This window comes from Salmo salar, chromosome ssa13 (genome assembly GCF_905237065.1).
Source record: "Salmo salar chromosome ssa13, Ssal_v3.1, whole genome shotgun sequence".
NCBI lineage: Eukaryota > Metazoa > Chordata > Actinopteri > Salmoniformes > Salmonidae > Salmo > Salmo salar.
This window is the reverse complement of record NC_059454.1, coordinates 52894998-52919982: the sequence shown is the minus strand read 5'-3', so window position 1 is coordinate 52919982 and position 24985 is coordinate 52894998. Positions and strand designations below refer to the sequence as shown.

The 24985-nt window shown below is 45.1% G+C and overlaps 1 protein-coding gene across 2 annotated transcripts in view; it reads right to left on the bottom strand.

Annotated features, from left to right (window-relative positions):
- The window catches only part of p2rx1 (purinergic receptor P2X, ligand-gated ion channel, 1), a 58486-nt gene that overhangs the window by 9133 nt on the left and 24368 nt on the right, over nucleotides 1-24985 (bottom strand). For both annotated transcript variants that reach the window (XM_014136605.2, XM_014136606.2), the window contains exons 3-10: nucleotides 16976-17047; nucleotides 16554-16626; nucleotides 8354-8444; nucleotides 8033-8113; nucleotides 2786-2927; nucleotides 2286-2431; nucleotides 382-472; nucleotides 196-261 (exon numbers count right to left, since the gene is read on the bottom strand). In XM_014136605.2, coding sequence (XP_013992080.1) covers nucleotides 196-261; nucleotides 382-472; nucleotides 2286-2431; nucleotides 2786-2927; nucleotides 8033-8113; nucleotides 8354-8444; nucleotides 16554-16626; nucleotides 16976-17047 — 762 coding nt within the window. The remainder of the gene's footprint in view (nucleotides 1-195; nucleotides 262-381; nucleotides 473-2285; nucleotides 2432-2785; nucleotides 2928-8032; nucleotides 8114-8353; nucleotides 8445-16553; nucleotides 16627-16975; nucleotides 17048-24985) is intronic.

Genomic DNA, 24985 nt, shown 5'->3' with positions numbered 1-24985 from the left:
GAAGGTGTTCCTAATGTTTTGTACACTCAGCGGACATTTAATTATGTGTTCATAACTACCGCTGTCACACGATTGAATAGTTAAATAGGTTTGTTTAGTCTACACTATGCAAGCTGTTTAAGAGATACAGTAGGCTACTTGAGATTCTGTATGCTTTGAAAAATCAGATAGGATGTGTAGTATTGCAAGACTCACCACCCCAAAGATTCCAACGCCAGACCCTATAGCTGTTAGTGTTGGGATGATATCAAATTTTCTGGCCTGGGAAATAACAATACGATTAACAATCTTCATCGTTTTCATCTACCGTTGCAAGGGAGGAATTCAGAAACACTGTCTGGAACATTACAAGCATCGCAATCATGAACTTCATGAACTTACCACTGAACGAACAATGATGTCAAATCGAATCCCAAACACTTTCAGAAGTGTTCTTTTCTCCTGTTTGTCCTCCATATAATGCTTTGCATACCTAAAGCACAAAATGTAAACATTTGGGCAGCCTCTAGGCTAGTGCTTTAATCAGATCTGTATTTCTCTCTCTTCTGCCTTTTACATTTTATTCATTTAGCAGACGCTCTTATCCAGAGCGACTTACAGTAGTGAATGCATACATTTCATTTCATGCATTTTTTTGTACTGGCCCCCTGTGGGAATCAAACCCACAACCCTGGCATTGCACACACCATGCTGGCGTTGCAAACACCATGCTCTACCAACTGAGCACTTTTACATGACCTTAGCCATGCAACTAAGAGTAATCTGTATAATGAATACAGTGTACTCTTCTTAGTCATATACAGCGTACTCTTCTTAGTCGTGTGGTCCCGTGTGGCTCAGTTGGTAGAGTATGGTGTTTGCAACGCCAGGATTGTGGGTTCGATTCCCATGGGGGACCAGTACGGAGAAAAATGTATGAAATGTATGCATTCACTACTGTAAGTGGCTCTGGATAAGAGTGTCTGCCCAGTAACTAGAATATAACCAGGCGGCGAATCGCATCTCTGCATGTCTGTCAGACATATCAGTGTGGATGACGGATCACCAGCTCAAGCTGAACCTCGGCAAGACGGAGCTGCTCTTCCTCCCGGGGAAGGACTGCCCGTTCCATGATCTTGCCATCACGGTTGACAACTCCCTTGTGTCCTCCTCCCAGAGTGCTAAGAACCTTGGCGTGATCCTGGACAACACCCTGTCGTTCTCCACTAACATCAAGGCGGTGACCCGATCCTGTAGGTTCATGCTCAACAACATTCGCAGAGTACGACCCTGCCTCACACAGGAAGCGGCGCAGGTCCTAATCCAGGCACTTGTCATCTCCCGTCTGGATTACTGCAACTCGCTGTTGGCTGGGCTCCCTGCCTGTGCCATTAAACCCCTACAACTCATCCAGAACGCCGCAGCCCGTCTGGTGTTCAACCTTCCCAAGTTCTCTCACGTCACCCCGCTCCTCCGCTCTCTCCATTGGCTTCCAGTTGAAGCTCGCATCCGCTACAAGACCATGGTGATTGCCTACGGAGCTGTGAAGGGAACGGCACCTCCATACCTTCAGGCTCTGATCAGGCCCTACACCCAAACAAGGGCACTGCGTTCATCCACCACTGGCCTGCTGGCCCCCTACCTCTGAGGAAGCACAGTTCCCGCTCAGCTCAGTCAAAACTGTTCGCTGCTCTGGCACCCCAATGGTGGAACAAGCTCCCTCACGACGCCAGGACAGCGGAGTCAATCACCACCTTCCGGAGACACCTGAAACCCCACCTCTTTAAGGAATACCTAGGATAGGATAAAGTAATCCTTCTAACCCCCCCCCCTCTTAAAATATTTAGATGCACTATTGTAAAGTGGTTGTTCCACTGGATATCATAAGGTGAATGCACCATTTTGTAAGTCGCTCTGGATAAGAGCGTCTGCTAAATGACTTAAATGTAAATGTAATGTAAATGTCTGCTAAATGACTAAAATGTAAAATGCATCCCTAACAAGACCCCTTTCTAAGTCTTTTTCTTTCACTTATTCAAAATTCAGAACAGGCTTTTCGATTTACAATAATAAAGGGGCCCTTACCAGAAAGGTCAATAAATACTTCAGTATTGTTGCAGATGGTTTTTTTCTGATTTATTGAGATAGGACTCTGAAGATGAGACAGGAAATGTAGGCAAGATTGCGAGTCAGAAATGCAGTGAGTCAGATTCAAACCCACACCGAATATGGGATAAAGTTGTACCAGAGTCTGCAGCACTAACCGCAAGACCACACAGGACACACATGGCAGATGTTTTATTTACCGGAAGTTGTATCCAACAGACGCTCTAGCCATGTCTGTCTCATTGGGATTTCCATAGAGACCGTGGAAGGTGTAGATCGGTTTACACTCTGACTTGTCATAGTCCAGGTTACAGGTCCAGTCAATGACGATACCAATCGCCCCGCCCTGTCACATAACAATCAGTACAATACATCCAGTCAATGAGGGTACAACTAACCCCAAACAACACAATACTATGCCATCAACATTGCCAATCAATGGAGGTACTAATAACACCTAAGTGAAAAAGGAGTCTCCAGACACTTAAATCAGAAGCAATTTCTGTGTTTTTACTAATCTTTCCCTCGGTAATGACCTTCGTCAGAGCATACCTCATTACCAATAACACCACCATGGATCAATGACTCAACAATAAACACCAACACTATGATCACCAACACCGAACACACAGCCATCCCATGGATTGACAGGTGCTTGTAAACCTGCTTCACTCATAAATAGAATAGCATTATTGCTCACCATTTTGGCTATGGTGGCGAAGTTGAAGCCAGACAGCTGTACCAAGTCACCCAGTCTGAAAATGGGACACAGTGGGGACGTTGTCGGGTCATACACACAACTCTTGATGTACTGATTGTCGATACCTTCAACAAGGTTACTCCTGAGAAGGGGAATGGGAAGAGAACATTGTTAAAAAGATGACAAGTTTATATCTTACTGTACTGGTTATTTAACTACATAGATATTTGAATCAATATCACATTTGGGATACTACTTGCCTAAACATGAATGGATCTGGTAATTATATCACTCCTACCACTACTTATCGATTAGCTGTCACATACCATCGCCATCCATATTCAATGCATTACATACACAATACAGTGAATTTGGAAAGTATTACAGCCCCTTGACTTTTTCCACATTTTGTTATGTTACAGCCTTGTTCTAAAATTGAACAAATTTGATTAAAAGCGTCTCTGCACAGCTATTTTCAGGTCTCTCCCAGAGATCGCGTTCAAGTCCGGGCTCTGGCTGGGCCACTCAAGGACATTCAGAGACTTGAACCGGAGCCATTCCTGCATTGTCTTGGCTGTGTGCTTAGGGTCGTTGTCCTGTTGGAAGGTGAACCTTTGCCCCAGTCTGAGGTCTGAGGTCCTGAGGTTTTCATCAAGGATCTCTATGTACTTTGCTCCTTTCATCTTTGCCTCGATCTTGACTAGTCTCCCAGTCCCTGCCTCTGAAAAACATCCCCACAGCATGATGCTGCCGCCACCATGCTTCACTGTAGGAATGGTGCCATGTTTCCTTCAGACGTGACAGTTGGCATTCATAACAAATAGTTCAATCTTGGATTCATCAGACCAGAGAATCTTGTTTCTTATGGTCTGAAAGTCCTTTATGTGCCTTTTGGCAAACTCCAAGCGGGCTGTCGTGTACCTTTTACTGAGGAGTGGCTTCTGTCTGGCGACTCTACCATAAAGGCGTGATTGGTGGAGTGCTGCAGAGATGGTTGTCCTTCTGGAAGGTTCACCCATCTCCACAGAGGAACTCTGGAGCTCTGTTAGAGTGACCATCGCGTTCTTGGTCACCTCCCTGACCAAGGCCCTTCTCCTCCGATTGCTCAGTTTGGTTGGGTGGCCAGCTCTAGGAAGAGTCGTGGTGGTTCTTCCATTTAAGAATTATGGAGGCCACTGTGTTCTTGGGGACCTTCAATGCTGCAGAAATGTTTTGGTACCCTTCCCCAGATCTGTGCCTCGACACAATCCTGTCTCGAAGCTCTACGGACAATTCCTTCGACCTCATGGCCTGGTTTTTGCTCTGACGTGTACTATCAACTGTTGGACCTTATATAGACAGGTGTGTGCCTTTCCACATCATGTCCAATCAATTTAATTTACCACAGGTGGACTCCAATCAAGTTGTAGAAACATCTGGATGATCAATGAAAACAGGATGCACCTGAGCTCAATTTCAAGTCTCATAGCAGAGTCTGAATACTTATGTCAATAAGGTATTTCCGTTTTTTATTTTTAGTAAATGTGTTTTCGCTTTGTCATTATGGGGTATTGTGTGTAGATTGCTCAGAAAAAAAAAGATTTAATTAATTTTAGAATAAGGCTGTAACGTAACAAAATGTGGAAAAAGTCAAGGGGTCTGAATACTTTCCGAAGGCACCGTATATGTGTGATGTAATACATTTATACAACGGGTGGGTCTAATCCTTGACACTGATTTGTTAAAACCGCATTCCAGATGGTGTCTATTCCACAAGTTACCACTGGCTAAAGCTATGACTTTGAAATGCCTATTACTCTGTTCGATCTCACTGTGAAATCCACTGCCTCATCAGCCCAGTCAGACAATGTATAAAGTTGATCTCCACTGTAAAAAGCATCTAGACATTATCTTCCATTTCTTTTAGACTAGAAATTGGTTTTCAATAGCGGAGATTTGTATAAACCTTACTGTCTGTCTCTCTGACATTTGCAACATTGCTTCAGTATTGAAATTTGATCTCCAGCTTTCCCATAGTAACGGGAAAATGTAGGAGTGGGAGTTGGGATGAGACAGACAGGCAGGCAACTTTTCTCAGCCAGTCGAAATTATGAACCAGCATAATTTTTATGGATATATACAAAGAAATGTCAATAGAAAACAGGTAAAACAAAACAAAGTGCAGCTAGTTTGCAGTCTTTCCAGCTTCAGTTTTAAGTGATTGTGCTAGCTGAGTTGTTGGCTAGCTCCTCCGAACAACTGTCCTGACGAGAGAACACATTTTCTATGCCAGGTGAAATCGCGTATCATTTGCTCATTGTTATGGATGAATCCAAATGCTGTAAATTGTCACTAGAAAACAGCTTAAACAAATGCAAATGCAGCTATTTTGTTGTTATTCTGACTGCACTGTTAGACGTGACTGTAAGTTAGCAGTAGTTGGCTAACTTGCAAGCAAGGGATAACAACGTTGCCAGTATGATAACAGAACGACTGGGTCGAGTCCATAGATGCAGAACAAAAAGACTTAATGACTGGGTCATGACTCTGGCAACCGAACCGATAGAATGAACAACCAGCCGGCTTGGGTAGCAAACCTAGATTTGTGTCGGGACTATGAAATAGTATGAATAAATTCATCAAAATAACGTTTTTAAGGCGGTGCACAATTGGCCCAGCGTTTGGCCAGCCTGGATATCCTTGTCCCATCGCACTCTAGCGACTCCTTGTGGTGGTTCGGGCGCCTGCAAGCTGACCTTGATCCAGCTGGACGGTGTTTCCTCCGACACATTGGTTCGGCTGGCTTCCAGGTTAAGCGAGCTGTATGTCATGAAGCAGTTCGGCTTGGCAGGGTCGTGTTTCGGAGGACCCATAGCTCTCAACCTTCACCTCTCCCGAGTCCGTAGGGGAGTTGCAGCAATGGGACAAGACTGTAACTACCAATTGGATATCACGAAAAAGGGCTAAAAAAAATGTATATGTAAATCATTATATGAATAATGTCTTTTTTGTTGTTGTACTTTTACCCACCCGTTGTATAAATGTATTACATCACACATATACAGAGCCTTCGGATTGTATTCAGACCCCTTGACTTTTTCCACATTTTGTTACGTTGCAGCCTTATGATTAAATATACATTTTTTTTCTCAGCAATCTACACACAATCCTTCATTATAACAAAGCGAAAACAGTTTTTTAGAAATGTTTGCACATTTATTAAAAATAAAAAACATAAATACCTTATATTCAAGTATTCAGACCCTTTGCTATGAGACTTGAAATTCAGCTCAGTTGTATCCTGTTTCCATTAATCATCCTTGAGATGTTTCTACAACTTCATGGGAGTACAATATGCTGTACTCTATTGTACTATGCTCTACTTTTCTTTACTGTACTGTACTCCTGTATTGTATCGTACTGTTCTCTACTGTGCCTACTCACTGTATAGTATTATTCAAACTTGTGAAACACACATCTATGATAGGTTCAGATTTGGTCCAGTCCGGTCCGTCTGTGGACATTAACATCAAGGCCAGGGTGGACTGACCAAATTTCAACTACTTTTCAACGTCCATGGACGTCTGGGGTTGTTTGGTGCTCAGTGGTTGAGGATACTGTATATATTAAATGGAAAGAGGGGGGGCTCATGGGTAGGTGTTAGTAAGAGCTGGGAGAGGTGACATTAACTTGAAAGTGAGTGAGAAAGACAGAGAGGGAGAGGTTGTCCAGACTCAGACTGTTTTAACACTCTTGCTTTGACCATCAGACAACAGAAAGTGAAAGAAAACAGTTTTGAGCTGAAAAGTATGCCAGTGGAAGAGAGGACGGTAGCAGGTGACCCAACTGTGGTTTGTGACTATTATGATTTCGGTAACGGAATTACCAGACAAAAGGTACTATTTCTTAAACTTAGAGAAGGCAATCAATGTCTCCAAAACTAAATATGTGTTTATTAGTTGGCAGGAATCTTTACATCAACATTATTGTGTTTCGATGTATTTCTAAGACCCCTTTTCCATCTGTTTATCCAGAAATCTTTAAGATGGAAAATGGTTGAAAAATGTATCTATGCCTTTGTAACGATGTGCGCTGAGAGTTGGGAAGCAAGTTCAGGGAGTGAGTGTTTTAATAAATAAATTCAACATAATACAAAATAAGAAGCACGACCAACGCACAGAACTGACACAGGAACAGAAACAATAACGCCTGGGGAAGGAACCAAAGGGAGTGACATATATAGGGAAGGTATTCAGGGGGGTGATGAAGTCCAGGTGAGTCTGAAGGCACGCAGGTGCGCGTAACGATGGTGACAGGTGTGCGCCATAACGAGCAGCCTGGTGACCTAGAGGCCGGAGAGGGAGCACACATGACAGCCTTCAATTCCCATATAGTCTCTTAGCTTTCATTTGACTCCCAAATTGATATGCCCCTTTTTAACTATTTAATCCTTATTTTACCAGGTAAGTTGACTGACAACACATTCTCATTTACAGCAAGGACCTGTGGAATAGTTACAATGAGAGGAAGGGGGATGAATGAGCCAATTGGAAGCTGGGGATGATTAGGTTGGGATTGGGAATTTAGCCAGGAAACCGGGGTTAACACCCCTACTCTTACAATAAGTGCCATAGGATCTTTAGTGACCACAGAGAGTCAGGACACCCATTTAGCATCCTATCCAAAAGACAGTACCTTACACAGGGCAATGTCCTCAATCACTGCCCTGGGGAATTGGGATATTTTTGTGGGGACCAGAGGAAAGAGTGCCTACTACTGGCCCTCCAACACTACTTCCAGCAGCATATGGTCTCCCATCCAGGGACTGACCAGGACCAACCCTGCTTAGGTTCAGAGGCAAGCCAGCAGTAGGATGCAGGGTGGTGCTATTTGATGGAAATGCCCATATGATTTTAATCTATACAGAGACTTGCTCTTCTCATGTTCACTTGCCTCTTGTGGTCCTAGGAGAGTTATGCCCTGCTCCTGCTCTGACCTGTGCTCCTGACTTCAGCAGCTCGCAGGGGAGCAAAAGGGGAGAACCGTCTTCATGTTGTTGCTATGGTAATTGGGCTGTACATTGTAAGGCAGGATCATGTAGGTTGAGTGAGACAGATACCACCTGCATCATGTGTAAATACTACAGATCTCGGAAGAACCAACTTTTTTATGCTTTTATGAGTGTAACAGACTAAACCATAGTGACTTTCCTCATACTAATAGAAGTTTATGAAAATATATACACTGTATCAAAAAGGGGTCACTCACCTCTTAACACCATATGCTGGAAAGGTGACAGAGTTTTTAATGAACAGTGTGTAGTTCTCTGCCGACATCAAAAGTGCGGGACTGCACAGAAAACAGTAGAACATAGAAAACGAAGACAAACAAAGCATTAACACATCAGACATACAGAGAGGTCATCATAAAAAATGGATGGAGACCGTTTTCCTTTCATAAAATAGCTTACACATCACTTGGTTCAGTTCAAAGTACCATTCAGTACATAGAACTTATAACAAGTAATAAAATATTATAGCTACAGGCTTTATGTAAAGTGTTAACATCATTTTCAGTGATCCTACATACTCTGGGATTTTGCGGTCATCTTCCACAGGGCACCAGGCTACAACCTCACACGTCTTGGTTGTGTTCCCCACACACTTCCCCGTCATAAGTCCTTGGGGTGGGCGGTGGAGGGGGGCAGCGAGACATAGACATGAAGAAAAGACACGTGAGGGATATAGCTTTTCAACATGAAGTATGTCCACTTAAAATCTTATCTAAAATGTATCTCATTGCAGAACACCAAAGGAAACTGTTTTAGTGAGCAAAAAGAGTGCTGAGATATCTCTTTTATATCTCTCTGATCTGAAAAGTATAATTTCCTTCTGCATGAAAAACATTGAAGCTGATGTGGTTCTGAGAGGTTGAAAGGGCTTAGATATAACCCATGGGCATATTGGAACAGTTACAAAATACACAGCCAACCCTTTCAACTCCCTACGTTATATAGGTTCATAATTCTACTTTATAGGCTTATTAGATTGGCTCCTACTACTCCCTATGTGTCTGCTAATCTGTCTGCCTATGTCTCTGACTGTGCTTATGACTTGTGTCGATTGCATTTGTCTGCAAGTTAATGGTTCAAATCCAATCTGTCACGGCCGTCGTAGTGAGGAGACCAAAATGCAGCGGGTATGTGAATGCTCATATTTACTTTATTAGAACACTACACAAAAACAAGAAAACGAAAAACGAACGACAGCTAAACAGTTTTGCAGGCTATACACAGCAGTGCGAAAACAACTTCCCACAAAAGACAGGTGAAAAAAGGGCTACCTTAGAATGACTCCCAATCAGCAACAACGATGTACAGCTGTTCCTGATTGAGAGCCATACCAGGCCAACACAAAGAAATACACAACATAGAAAAACCATAGAAATACAAAACATAGAACAATACCCAAAAACCCCGACAACACAAAACAAACACACCCCTGCCACGCCCTGACCAAACTACAATAACAAATAACCCCTTATACTGGTCAGGACGTGACACAATCAAATGTTATTAGTCACATGCGCCGAATACAACAGGTGACATACTTACTTACAAGCCCCTAACCTACAATGCAGTTTAAAAAATAAGAATAAATAAAAGGAACAAGTAAGTAAAGAGCAGCAGTAAAATAACAATAGTGAGACTATATATGGGGGTACCTGTACAGAGTCAATGTGCGGGGGCACCGACCGGTTAGTCGAGGTAATTGAGGTAATATGTACAGTTGAAGTCGGAAGTTTACATACACTTAGGTTGGAGTCATTAAAACTAATTTCTCAACCACTCCACAAATTTCTTGATAACAAACTATAGTTTTGGCAAGTCGGTTAGGACATCTAATTTGTGCATGACACAAGTAATTTTTCCAACAATTGTTTACAGACAGATTATTTCACTTATAATTCACTGTATCACAATTCCAGTGGGTCAGAAGTTTACATACACTAAGTTGACTGTGCCTTTAAACAGCTCGGAAAATTCCAGAAAATGATGTCATGGCTTTAGAAGCTTCTGATAGGCTAATTGACATCATTTGAGTCAATTGGAGGTGTACCTGTGGATGTATTTCAAGGCCTACCTTCAAACTCAGTGCCTCTTTGCTTGACATCATGGGAAAATCAAAAGAAATCAGCCAATACCTCTGTCTGGTTCATCCAAGTCTGGTTCATACTTGGGAGCAATTTCAAAACGCCTGAAGATACCACGTTCATCTTTACAAACAATAGTATGCAAGTATAAACACCATTTGACCACGCAGCTGTCATACCGATCAGGAAGTTGACGTGTTCTGTCTCCTAGAGATGAACGTACTTTGGTGCGAAAACTGCAAATCCCAGAACAACTGCAAAGGACCTTGTGACCAAATTGGTCTACATGGACAAGTTCTGGCCTGGTTTAGATCTTATCTGTCGGAAAGATGTCAGTTTGTTTCTGTGAATGGTTTGTCCTCTGACAAATCAATTGTAAATTTCGGTGTTCCTCAAGGTTCCGTTTTAGGACCACTATTGTTTTCACTATGTATTTTACCTCTTGGGGATGTCATTCGAAAACATAATGTTACATTTCACTGCTATGCGGACGACACACAGCTGTACATTTCAATGAAACATGGTGAAGCCCCAAAATTGCCCTCGCTAGAAGCCTGTGTTTCAGACATAAAGAAGTGGATGGCTGCAAACTTTCTACTTTTAAACTCGGACAAAACAGAGATGCTTGTTCTAGGTCCCAAGAAACAAAGAGATCTTCTGTTGAATCTGACAATTAATCTGGATGGTTGTACAGTCGTCTCAAATAAAACTGTGAAGGCCCTCGGTTACTCTGGACCCTGATCTTTCTTTTGAAGAACATATCAAGACTGTTTCAAGGACAGCTTTTTTCCATCTACGTAACATTGCAAAAATCAGAAACTTTCTGTCCAAAAATGATGCAGAAAAATGAATCCATGCTTTTGTTACTTCTAGGCTGGACTACTGCAATGCTCTACTTTCCGGCTACCTGGATAAAGCACTAAACAAACTTCAGTTAGTGCTAAATACGGCTGCTAGAATCCTGACTAGAACCCAAAAATGTGATCATATTACTCCAGTGCTAGCCTCCCTACACTGGCTTCCTGTTAAGTCAAGGGCTGATTTCAAGGTTTTACTGTTAACCTACAAAGCATTACATGGGCTTGCTCCTACCTATCTTTCCGATTTGGTCCTGCCGTACATACCTACACGTACGCTACGGTCACAAGACGCAGGCCTCCTAATTGTCCCTAAAATTTCTAAGCAAACGGCTGGAGGTAGGGCTTTCTCCTATAGAGCTCAATTTTTATGGAATGGTCTGCCTACCCTTGTGAGAGACGCAGACTCAGTCTTAACCTTTAAGTCTTTACTGAAGACTTATCTCTTCAGTAGGTCCTATGATTAAGTATAGTCTGGCCCAGGAGTGTGAAGGTGAACGGAAAGGCTGGAGCAACGAACCGCCCTTGCTGTCTCTGCCTTGCCGGTTCCCCTCTCTCCACTGGGATTCTCTACCTCTAACCCTATTACAGGGGCTGAGTCACTGGCTTACTGGTGTTCTTCCATGCCGTCCATGGGAGGGGTGCGTCACTTGAGTGGGTTGAGTCACTGACGTGGTCTTCCTGTCTGGGTTGGCGCCCCCCCTTGGGTTGTGCCATGGCGGAGATCTTTGTGGGCTATACTCGGCCTTGTCTTAGGACGGTAAGTTGGTGGTTGGAGACATCCCTCTAGTGGTGTGGGGGCTGTGCTTTGGCAAAGTGGGTGGGGTTATATCCTGCCTGTTTGGCCCTGTCCGGGGGTATCATCGGATGGGGCCACAGTGTCTTCTGATCCCTCCTGTCTCAGCCTCCAGTCTTTATGTTGCATTAGTGCATGTGTCTGGGGGCTACGGTCAGTCTGTTACATCTGGAGTATTTCTCTTGTCTTATCCGGTGTCCTGTGTGAATTTAAATATGCTCTCTCTAATTCTCTCTTTCTCTCTTTCTTTCTTTCTCTCGGAGGACCTGAGCCCTAGGACCATGCCTCAGGACTACCTGGCATGATGACTCCTTGCTGTCCCCAGTCCACCTGGCTGTGCTGCTGCTCCAGTTTCAACTGTTCTGCCTGCAGCTATGGAACCCTGACCTGTTCACCGGACGTGCTTGTTGCACCCTCGACAACTACTATGATTATTATTATTTGACCATGCTGGTCATTCATGAACATTTTAACATCTTGACCATGTTCTGTTATAATATCCACCCGGCACAGCCAGAAGAGGACTGGCCACCCCTCATAGCCTGGTTCCTCTCTAGGTTTCTTCCTAGGTTTTTGGCCTTTCTAGGGAGTTTTTCCTAGGGAGTTTTTCCTAGCCACCGTGCTTCTTTCACATGCATTGCTTGCTGTTTGGGGTTTTAGGCTGGGTTTCTGTACAGCACTTTGAGATATCAGCTGATGTACGAAGGGCTATATAAATACATTTGATTTGATTTGTGAAGATGCTGGAGGAAACAGGTACAAAAGTATCTATATCCACAGTAAAACGAGTCCTATATCGAAATAACCTGAAAGACCGCTCAGCAAGGAAGAAGCCACTGCTCCAAAACCGCCATAAAAAAAGCCAGACTACGGTTTGCAACTGCACATGGGGACAAAGATCGTACTTTTTGGAGAAATGTCCTCTGGTCTGATGAAACAAAAATAGAATTGTTTGGCCATAATGACCATCGTTATGTTTGGAGGAAAAAGGGGGAGGCTTGCAACCTGACGAACACCATCCCAACCGTGAAGCACGGGGGTGGCAACATCATGTTGTGGGGGTGCTTTGCGGCAGGAGGGACTGGTGCACTTCACAGAATAGATGGCATCATGAGGTAGGAGAATGTTGTGGATATATTGAAGCAACATCTCAAGACATCAGTCAGGAAGTTATAGCTTGGTCGCAAATGGGTCTTCCAAATGGACAATGACCCCAAGCATACTTCCAAAGTTGTGGCAAAATGGCTTAAGGACAACAAAGTCAAGGTATTGGAGTGGCCATCACAAAGCCCTGACCTCAATCCTATAGAATACTTGTGGGCAGAACTTAAAAAGTGTGTGTGAGCAAGGAGGCCTAGAAACCTGACTCAGTTACACCAGCTCTGTCAGGAGGAATGGGCAAAATTCACCCGACTGTGGGAAGCTTGTGGAAGGCTACCCGAAACGTTTGACCCACGTTAAACAATTTAAAGGCAATGCTACCAAATACTAATTGAGTGTATGTAAACTTCTGACCCACTGGGAATGTGATGAAAGAAATAAAAGCTGAAATAAATAACTCTACTATTATTCTGACATTTCACATTCTTAAAATAAAGTGGTGAACCTAACTGACCTAAGACAGGGAATTGTTACTAGGATTAAATGTCAGAAATTGAGTTTAAATGAATTTGGCTAAGGTGTATGTAAACTTCCGACTTCAACTGTACATGTAGGAAGAGTTACTAGAGTGACTGTGCATAGATAATAACAGAGAGTAACAGCAGCATAAAAGATGCAAATAGTCTAGGTAGCCATTTGATTAGATGTTCAGAAGTCTTATGGCTTGGGGGTAGAAGCTGTTTAGAAGCCTCTTAGACCTAGACTTGGCACTCCGTTACCGCTTGCCGTGTGGTAGCAGAGAGAACAGTCTATGACTAGGGTGGCTGGATTCTTTGATGATTTTTAGGGCCTTCCTCTGACACTGCCTGGTATAGAGGTCCTGGATGGCAGGAGGCTTGGCCCCGGTGATGTACTGGGCCGTACGCTCTACCCTCTGTAGTGCCTTGTGGTTAGAGGCCGAGCAGTTGCCATACCAGGCAGTGATGCAACCCATCAGGATCCTCTTGATGGTGCAGCTGTAAAACCTTTTGAGGATCTGAGAACCCATGCCAAATCTTTTCAGTCTCCTGAGGGGGAATAGGTCTCTTCACGACTGTATTTGTGTGCTTGGACCATGTTAGTTTGTTGGTGATGTGGACACCAAGGAACTTGATGCTCTCAACCTGCTCCACTACAGCCCCATCGATGAGAACGGAGGTGTGCTCGGTCCTCTTTTTCCTGTAGTCCACAATCATCTCCTTTGTCTTGATCACATTGAGGGAGAGGTCGATGTCCTGGAACCACACGGCCAGATCTCTGGCATCCTCCTTAAAGGCAGTCTCGTCATTGTCGGTGATCAGGCCTACCACTGTTGTGTCATCTGCAAACTTAATGATGGTGTTGGAGTCGTGCCTGGCCGTGCAGTCATGAATGAACAGGGAGTACAGGAGGGGACTGAGCACTCACCCCTGAGGGGCCCCTGTGTTGAGGATCAGCGTGGCGGATGTGTTGTTACCTACCCTTACCACCTGGGGGTGGCCCGTCAGGAAGTCCAGGATCTAGTTGCAGAGGGAGGTGTTTAGTCCCAGGGTCCTTAGCTTATTGATGAGCTTTGAGGGTACTATGGTTTTGAACGCTGAGCTGTAGTCAATGAATAGCATTGACTAGAACTCAGCGTTAGGTGTTCCCTTTGCCCAGGTGGGAAAGGGCAGCGTGGAGTGCAATAGAGATTGCATCATCTGTTAGGGCGGTATGCAAATTGGAGTGGGTCTAGAGATTCTGGGATAATGGTGTTGATGTGAGCCATGACCAGCCTTTCAAAGCACTTCATGGCTACAGATGTGAGTGCTACAGGTCAGTAGTCATTTAGGTAGGTTACCTTAGTGTTCTTGGGCACAGGGACTATGGTGGTCTGCTTAAAACATGTTGGTATTACAGACTCAGACAGGGAGAGGTTGAAAATGTCAGTGAAGACTCTTGCCAGTTGGTCAGCGCATGCATGTTTCAGTGTTATTTGCCTTGAAACGAGCATAGAAGTAGTTTAGCTCATCTGATAGGCTTGTGTCACTGGGCAGCTCTCGGCTGTGCTTCCCTTTGTAGTCTGTAATGGTTTGCAAGCCCTGTCACATCCGACGAGCGTCAGAGCCGGCGTAGTACGAATCGATCTTAGTCCTGTATTGACGCTTTGCCTGTTTGATGGTTCGTTGGAGGGCATAGCGGGATTTCTTTTAAGCTTCCAGGTTAGTGTCCCGCTCCTTGAAAGCGGCAGTTCTAGCCTTTAGCTCAGTGCAGATTTTGCCTGTAATCCATGGCTTCTGGTTGGGGTATGTACCTACGGTCACTGTGGGGACGACTTCATCGATGCACTTATTGATGAAGCTAATGACTGATATATTGTACTCCACAATGCCATCGGAAGAATTCTGGAACATGTTCCAGTCTGTGCTAGCAAAACAGTCCTTTAGCTTAGCATCTGCTTCACCTCCTCACTTTTTTATTTACCGAGTCACTGTTTTCATTTTTGTTTGTAAGCAGGAATCAGGATGATAGAATTATGGTCAGATTCGCCAAGGGGAGGGCGAGGGAGAGCTTTGTACGAGTCTCTGTGTGTGGAGTGAAGGTGGTCTAGAGTTTTTTTCCCTCTAGTTGCACATTTAACATGATGATAGAAATTTGGTAAAAACGGATTTAAGTTTGCCTGCATTAAAGTCCCTGGCCACTAGGAGCGCTGCCTCTGGATGAGTGTTTTCCTGTTTGCTTATGGCTCATTGAGTGCGGCTCATTGAGTGCGGTCTTAGTTTCAGCATCGGTCTGTGGTGGTATGTAGACAGCTACGAAAAATACAGATGAAAACTCTCTAGGTAGGCGAACAATATCTCAAGACTTCCTTAGATATCGTGCACCGGCTGTTATTTCCAAATATACATAGTCTGCCACCCCTTGTTGTATCAAATGCCGCTGTTCTATTCTGCCGATAGAGCGTATAACCAGCCAGCTGTATGTTGATAATGTCGTCGTTCACCCATGACTCCGTGAAGCATAAGATATTACAGTTTTTAATGTCCCGTTGGTAGTTTAATCTTCCTCGTAGGTCGTCGATTGTATTTAGCTTGTAGAACGGAAGGCAGTGGTTGTATGCATAATATGTGTGTGTGTGGGACTCTGTTTGCATGCTTTAATAGAATGGTGAGCCAAGGCGCACAACCACCCTGCGTCATGTTGCTAAGAACATGGAAAGTTGTTGATCTGAAATCAAGTATACTTTTTCTTCTTGTATGCATGACTTTGGGCAGGGAAACAATGATGATACAACCTGAACACTTATCTCCCTGACAAGGTTTATGCTCTCTGACAAGTGAAATTGTGTGCCATTTTAATTTATGTTTAAACAACACCTGATTTTGATTACAAGTAATTAGAATCCAATACATACAGTAGTAATAATTTAACAAAGTAAGGGATAGACTACGAAGGACTGTGAATTATTTTCACTGAACTCACATCCCTTTGTTGTGTATCCCTTATTGTAGTTATAGATGGCCAGTGTGAGTAGTCATGTAGGGAGGGTAGTGGCAGTAAAGAATGGTTAGTTTGGCAAGGTAGGTAGTGAAGAGGGTTAGTTAGTGCAGTGTTTCTCAACCTTTTTTATACCAGGGACCGACAAGCTATGGCCCGCTTGTGTCAGGGACCAGCAAACTATACCTCTTCCTCCTTTGGAGGACAACCTGCTAGCACTGTAGAACTGACTATATTAGTGTTCAGTTAACCATCTCAGGAACCGGCCAGGACCGGCCAGCAATGTGCCATGAACCAACGCTGGTCCACGGACCAGAAGTTGAGAAACACTAAGTAAGTGAGTGGGACTGTGTCACACTGTCACACTGCCATGCCGTCAGGACTTTACCATGTCCTGTACGTTCTACCATCCCTCTTTCACAGTCTGAGTCGGAGTTGCAGAGATAGCTGGATTCTGCGAGCTGAAACACAGGAAGGAGTTAGAGTCAATGGGTAACTGTGTGTGTGTGTGTGTGTGTGTGTGTGTGTGTGTGTGTGTGTGTGTGTGTGTGTGTGTGAAACATGATAAAATAGGTTAACAAAAGACAATTAGTTTAAACCACATGTTCCTGATTGATAATCTCTGTGCAAATGTATTAGAATTTTTCTTCTCTACATGTGTCATTGACAGCATCTCACAATGAAAGTAGATGAGCTGATATGATGGACTTTCCATTTAGCTTTAGTATTTATGAAAATAGATTAATATCAGAAAGATATACAAAGAGATACAGAAAATCCAATAAATACTTTTGAGATGAGTTGACATACCTCAGGACATTTTCCCATTTTCTGACCTTTGGTTATAATGTAGTTGGTCATCACCACAAAAGATGAGTCTCCCTGAGGTGAGGGTGAGTGAGAGAGAGAGAGAGAGAGAGAGAGAGAGAGAGAGAGAGAGAGAGAGAGAGAGAGAGAGAGAAGCCCCATTTACACCTGGTTCTAACTTGCGTCCTTTGTTCTTATCTTGTCCACATTCTGAATGTGCCCACATTTTTAGACAGTTGTAGACAATCAAAATACACATTGTGATCCGATTGTGATCAGATCATCCTGCCCACATCCAGAGGTAGCCAGATACGCATTGTGTCTGGATATCTTACAAGTGTAGACAGATCTGGACAGAAAAACTATTTAAATCTTCATTATTTAGCCCTCTAAAATCATTGACAGGTGGTAACATTGACTGATTACATCAATATGTCTTACAATAAATAAATAAATATTATTTTGAAAAAATACCTGTGAAATCATTTGCATAAAGGAAGGAATCAGAAAATGCAGACACAGTGGAGAGATAATAGAAACATTTCTGGAAATGTGGGCACAATCATAATGTAGACAAGATCAGGACAAAGGACCCATGTTAGCGCCATGTAAAAACAGGGCTAGAGAGACAGACACAGAGAGATTATAATTCGATCTTTAAATGTGACAATCATACAGTTTGAAGCCATTTGTTTTTATTTAGTATTATAGCCACTATTCTTATTATTGTTGCTGTTGTTTTCATAATTATTATTGTATCACTTCGCTTTTTCAACATTGACCTTGTTATATCGAATTATTTGAATTTGACCTGTATATATAACGATACTCCATCCATTCCCTATGGGAACAACAAGGTCTGCTACCGGATATAGTTTTACCTGTAAATGTCATCACGTCAGAAGGTCATGAGGTGAAATCAGTTATTACCTTTCACAGACCTGCAGGTCATCTCTCCATGTTATGTGACAAACCTTTTGTCGCTGTTGTTTTTGTAACAGATCTATAGCCCCCGCCATGCAACAGAATTACTGAATTACATGAAGGTGCAGTCGAATAGCCCTGGTCTAAGGGACTTTTTCTTGTTCTAGTAATTGCATTTCTATGACCCTCGCTCTCCTGTTTCATTCTATTGGCCCTCTCTTGAGTCTCGACCAGGATGTCATTCATGTTAATGTAAACTACCTCATATGTAGAGGCCATATAAAGCCAAGGACATGTGGCCCTGAATTAATAAGGACTGGTACTGGAGCCTTCCTGCCTGGGTAACAGCATTAGATGGCATCAGACCTAGGTTCAAATACTATTTGACGCCGTTTAGCTCTGCTTGATTGACACTTTATCTGTGCTTGATTGAGCTTCCCTGTTGCAATGGAATCAACAGCAAAGTCTAACATCTCCAAAGTACAAACCCCGGCCACCTGACACTCCAGGAAGGCTAAAGTAAACACTCAAATTATTTGAAAGATCTTAAATAGTATTTCAACACAGGTCTGGATGGCATGCTTGTGTAACTCGGTCACACGATGCTAAGTCACTGACTGTGACCACTTCGGGAAGTGGTTATTATCATGCAAAGTCAGATGTTATTGCATCGATTCCTGTCAATGTTATGGCAGTACCACAATGGCATCTAATTGACAATGCAGTTAGAGTCAATATCATTTCTTTGTGGATGAATGTTATTAAGACATGTCTGTGTAGTTACAGTAGTACAAGACAGCTTTTACTACTACTATTAATACTACTACTACTACTACTATAAAACTGCTCAATATACTTCCTATTTCAATATCAAGAAAATAAATGCCTTTGGGTGTAATACAATGTTGAATAACTAAATCAATACTGTATAACCAGCATCAATTACATTGTTTTGGAAATCACCATGAGACAGGTAAATACCTTGAATAAGTTAACATATACCTTATATTATGATAACAGACAAGGTAATCTTCAGGTAAATACCTTGAATAAGTTAACAGATACCATATATCACTACTTGCCTAGAGAGTTTTCAGCTGTACTTTTTGTGGCTGTTTATTTACCACCACAGACAGATGCTGGCACTAAGACCGCACTCAGTCAGCTGTATAACGAAATAAGCAAACAGGAAACCACTCACCCAGAGGCTGCGCTGCTAGTGGCCGGAGACTTTAATACAGGGAACCTTAAATCAGTTCTACCAAATTTCTATCAACATGTTAAATGTGCAACCAGAGAGAAAATAATTCTAGATCACCTGTACTCCACACACAGAGACGCGTACAAAGCTCTCCCTCGCCCTCCATTTGGTAAATCCGACCACAACTCTATCCTCCTGACTCCTGCTTACAAGCAAAAATGAAAGCAGGAAGCACCAGTGACTCGGGCTATAAAAAAGTGGTCAGATGAAGCAGATGCTAAACTACAGGACTGTTTTGCTATCACAGACTGGAACATGTTCTGGGATTCTTCCGATGGCATTGAGGAGTCACCACATCAGTCACTGGCTTTATCAATAAGTGCATCGAGGACGTCGTCCCCACAGTGACTGTACGTACATACCCCAACCAGAAGCCATGGATTACTGGCAACATTCGCACTGAGCTAAAGGGTAGAGCTGCCGCTTTCAAGGTGCGTGACTCAAACCCGGAAGCTTACAAGAAATCCTGCTATGCCCTGCGACGAACCATCAAACAGGCAAAGCATCAATACAGGGCTAAGATTGAATCACACTACACCGGCTCCGGCACTCGTCTTATGTGGCAGGGCTTGCAAACTATTACAGACTACAAAGGGAAGCACAGCCGCGAGCTGCCTAGTGACACAAGCCTACCAGACGAGCTAAATCCCTTCTATGCTCGCTTCGAGGCAAGCAACACTGAGGCATGCATGAGAGCATCAGCTGTTCCAGACGACTGTGTGATCACGCTCTCCATAGCCGACGTAAGTAAGACCTTTAAACAGGTCAACATACACAAGGCTGCTGGGCCAGACGGATTACCAGGACGTGTGCTCCGGGCATGTGCTCACCTACTGGCAAGAGTCTTCACTGACATTTTCAACATGTCCCTGATTGAGTCTGTAATACCAACATGTTTTAAGCAGACCACCATAGTCCCTGTGCCCAAGAACACCAAGGCAACCTGCCTAAATGACTACAGACCCGTAGCACTCACGTCTGTAGCCATGAAGTGCTTTGAAAGGTTGGTAATGGCTCACATCATCACCATTATCCCAGTAACCCTAGACCCACTCCAATTTGCATACTGCCCAAACAGATTCACAGATGATGCAATCTCTATTGCACTCCACACTGCCCTTTCCCACCTGGACAAAAGGAACACTTATGTGAGAATGCTATTCATTGACTACAGCTCAGCGTTCAACACCATAGTACCCTCAAAGCTCATCACTAAGCTAAGGATCCTGGGACTAAACACCTCCCTCTGCAACTGGATCCTGGACATCCTGACGGGCCGCCCCCAGGGGGTGAGGGTAGGTAGCAACACATCTGCCACGCTGATCCTCAACACTGGAGCTCCCCAGGGGTGCGTGCTCAGTCCCCTCCTGTACTCCCTGTTCACCCACGACTGCATGGCCAGGCATGACTCCAACACCATCATTAAGTTTGCAGACGACACAACAGTGGTGAGCCTGATCACCGACAACGACGAGACAGCCTATAGGGAGGAGGTCAGAGACCTGGCCGGGTGGTGCCAGAATAACAACCTATCCCTCAACGTAACCAAGACTAAGGAGATGATTGTGTACTACAGGAAAAGGAGGACCGAGCACGCCCCCATTCTCATCGATGGGGCTGTAGTGGAGAAGGTTGAGAGTTTCAAGTTCCGTGGTGTCCACATCAACAACAAACTAGAATGGTCCAAAGACACCAAGACAGTCGTGAAGAGGGCACGACAAAGCCTATTCCCCCTCAGGAAACTAAAAAGATTTGGCATGGGTCCTGAGATCCTCAAAAGGTTCTACAGCTGCAACATCGAGAGCATCATGACTGGTTGCATCACTGCCTGACGGCAATTGCTCGGCCTCTGACCGCAGGTCACTACAGAGGGTAGTGCGTACAGCCTAGTACATCACTGGGGCTAAGCTGCCTGCCATCCAGAACCTCTACACCAGGTGGTGTCAGAGGAAAGCCCTAAAAATTGTCAAAGATCCCAGCCGCCCTAGTCATAGACTGTTCTCTCTACTACCGCATGGCAAGCGGTACCGGAGTGCCAAGTAAGGACAAAAAGGCTTCTCAACAGTTTTTACCCCCAAGCCATAAGACTCCTGAATAGGTAATCAAATGGCTACCCGGACTATTTGCATTGTGTGCCCCCCCAACCCCTCTTTTACGCTGCTGCTACTCTCTGTTTATCATACATGCATAGTCACTTTAACTATACATTCATGTAGATACTATCTCAATTGGGCCGACCAACCAGTGCCCCCGCACATTGGCTAACCAGGCTATCTGCATTGTGTCCCGCCACCCACCACCCCCTCTTTTACGCTACTGCTAGTCTCTGTTCATCATATATGCATAGTCACTTTAACCATATCTACATGTACATACTACCTCAATCAGCCTGACTAACCGGTGTCTGTATGTAGCCTCGCTACTCTTATAGCCTCGCTACTGTATATAGCCTGTCTTTTTATTGTTGTTTTATTTCTTTACTTACCTATTGTTCACCTAATACCTTTTTTGCACTATTGGTTAGAGCCTATAACTAAGCATTTCACTGTATTCGGCGCTGTTGTATTCGGCGCTGTTGTATTCGGCGCACGTGACAAATAAACTTTGATTTGATATATTATGATAACAGACAAGTTCATCTTCAGGTAAATACCTTGAATAAGTTAACAGATACCATATATTATGAGAATTTGTTCTTAACTGACTTGCCTAGTTAAATAAATAACAGACAAGGTAATCTTCAGGTAAATACCTTGAATAGGTTAACAGATACCATATATTATGATAACAGACAAGGTCATTGTAACGGCCGTCGAAGGGAGTAGACCAAGGCGCAGCGGGTTGAGTGCTCATCTTAAACTTTTATTGAACACTTAATGAAAAAACAAGAAAACAAATGACAGCTTGACAGTTTGCAGGCTATACACAGCAGTGCAAAAACAACTTCCCACAAAAGACAGGTGAAAAAAGGGCTACCTAAGTATGACTCCCAATCAGCAACAACGATGTACAGCTGTTCCTGATTGAGAGCCATACCAGGCCAACAAAGAAACACACAACATAGAAAAACAACACAAAACAAACACACCCCTGCCACGCCCTGACCAAACTACAATAACCCCTTTACTAGTCAGGACGTGACAGTACCCCCCCCCCCCCAAAGTTGCAGAACCCAGATGCACCTGAAACAAAACTAGCAAAACAATAACCCACGAAAAAAAAAATCCCAAAACTACAGGGGAGGGAAGGGAGGGTGGCCACCGTCACCGACGGTTCTTCTGCAACACCCCCCCTTCCCGATACTCCCCCCTACGGAGGTGGCTCAGGAGCAGGACGCAGACCCCGCTCCACCACTGGCTCACTCCACTTCAGTGTTGTCTCTAGAGTGAGGTCCCTCTCCGTCGACCCCGGACTGGGGACCCTCGCAACGGGCGACTCTGGCTGCGCCGGACTGGCGGGCGACTCTGGCTGCGCCGGACTGGCGGGCGACTCTCGCTCAGGGCTGAGGAGCGCCTCGACAGGCTCCGGACTGTGGGCCGTCTCGGCAGGCTCCGGACTGTGGGCCGTCTCGGCAGGCTCCGGACTGTGGGCCGTCTCGGCAGGCTCCGGACTGTGGGCCGTCTCGGCAGGCTCCGGACTGTGGGCAGTCTCGGCAGGCTCCGGACTGTGGGCCGTCTCGGCAGGCTCCGGACTGTGGGCCGTCTCGGCAGGCTCCGGACTGTGGGCCGTCTCTGCTGGTTCCGGACTGTGGGCCGTCTCTCTCGGCTCCGGACTGTGGGCCGTCTCTCTACGGGGCACTGGCGCCGGAAGCTCTGGTCGCGGCACTGTCGCCGGACACTCTGGAAGGGGCACTGTCGCCGGACACTCTGGTCGGGGCACTGTCGCCGGACACTCTGGAAGGGGCACTGTCGCCGGACACTCTGGACGGGGCACTGTCGCCGGACACTCTGGACGGGGCACTGTCGCCGGACACTCTGGACGGGGCACTGTCGCCGGACACTCTGGACGGGGCACTGTCGCCGGACACTCTGGACGAGGCACTGTCGCCGGACACTCTGGACGAGGCACTGTCGCCGGACACTCTGGACGAGGCACTGTCGCCGGACACTCTGGACGAGGCACAGTCGCCGGAAGCTCTGGACGAGGCACTGTCGCCGGAAGCTCTGGACGAGGCACTGTTGCCGGAAGCTCTGGACGGGGACTGCGCACTGAAGGCCTGATGCGTGGGGCTGGCCTAGGAAGCGCCAGACTAGGAACACGCCCCACTGGGCTAGTGCGAGGAGCAGGAGCAGGACGAGCTGGACTGGGCTGATGCACTGGAGGCCTGGTGCGTGGGGCTGGTACTGGAGGTACCAGACTGGAGACACACACCCCAAGGCTAGTATGAGGACCGGGAACAGGACATCCTGGACTGGGCTGACGCACTGGAGGCCTGGTGCGTGGTGCTGGCTTTGGAGACGCCAGACTGGAGACACGCACCTCAGGGCTAGTGTGGGGAGCGGGAACAGGATACACTGGGCCGTGGAGGCGCAGGACTGGCACCACCCTTACTGGCTGGGTGCCCGCTTCCCCCCAGCAAATGCGGGACGCTGGCACCGAGCATACCGGCCTGTGGATGCTTGGCCTCGACGCCGTGCGCATCACCCCATAGCATGGGGCCTGACCAGTACCATGCTGCCTCTGGTAAGCATGGGGAGTTGGCTTAGGGCTCAACCCTGGCCCAGTCAAACTACCCGTGTGCCCCCACCCAGGCTTCCATGCCAACCGTGTTCCAGCAAAACACTCCCGGTCCTCTCCAGCCTTCCTCCATGGTCCCTCTCCGGCTAGGATCTCCTCCCAGGTCCACGACTCCCGATAGCTCTTCTCCAGCTCCTTACCCCGCTGCTTGGTCTGTTGGTGGTGGGAAGTTCTGTAACGGCCATCGAAGGGAGTAGACCAAGGCGCAGCGGGTTGAGTGCTGATCTTAAACTTTTATTGAACACTTAATGAAAAAACAAGAAAATGAATGACAGCTTGACAGTTTGCAGGCTATACACAGCAGTGCAAAAACAACTTCCCACAAAAGACAGGTGAAAAAAGGGCTACCTAAGTATGACTCCCAATCAGCAACAACGATGTACAGCTGTTCCTGATTGAGAGCCATACCAGGCCAACAAAGAAATACACAACATAGAAAAACCATAGAAATACAAAACACAGAACAATACCCAAAAACCCCGACAACACAAAACAAACACACCTCTGCCACGCCCTGACCAAACTACAATAACAAATAAGCCCTTTACTGGTCAGGACGTGACAGTCATCTTCAGGTAAATACCTTGAATAGGCAAATAGATAAGACATATAAGAGCACAGGTTGTATAATCTTGTGTGTTTGACCTTCTTGCTGTTTTTGGTAATTGATCTCCTTACTCCTAACCATCAGTCAAACTGGTTGGTTCTGAATTAAATAGACCCATCATGGCCACACCCTTCAGAGTAAACAGTAGTGTCTTCTTTGTATCTCTTTATTGCTTAGTCACGGTCAACATGAGCTGACTACACTTAGGCAAACAATGTCACCGTATTTACAGAGACTCTCCTGCTTGTCTCTTTATTTGCCTAATGTGTGTGCAGGATCAGGATGCGTGCAAAGGAACCACTGATGAAAGTTAGGTACAGTTTCACCTGTGTGTTGACAATGATACCACAGTTCATCTTCTTCACCTTCTTCATTTCCTCCTCCTTTTCCTCCTTCTTCTTCTTCAATCTGTCAAAAACCATCTGTCTGACTTCCCTGCATGAACCTCGCTATAGTACTTTATTATGCATTACTATTGCACTAG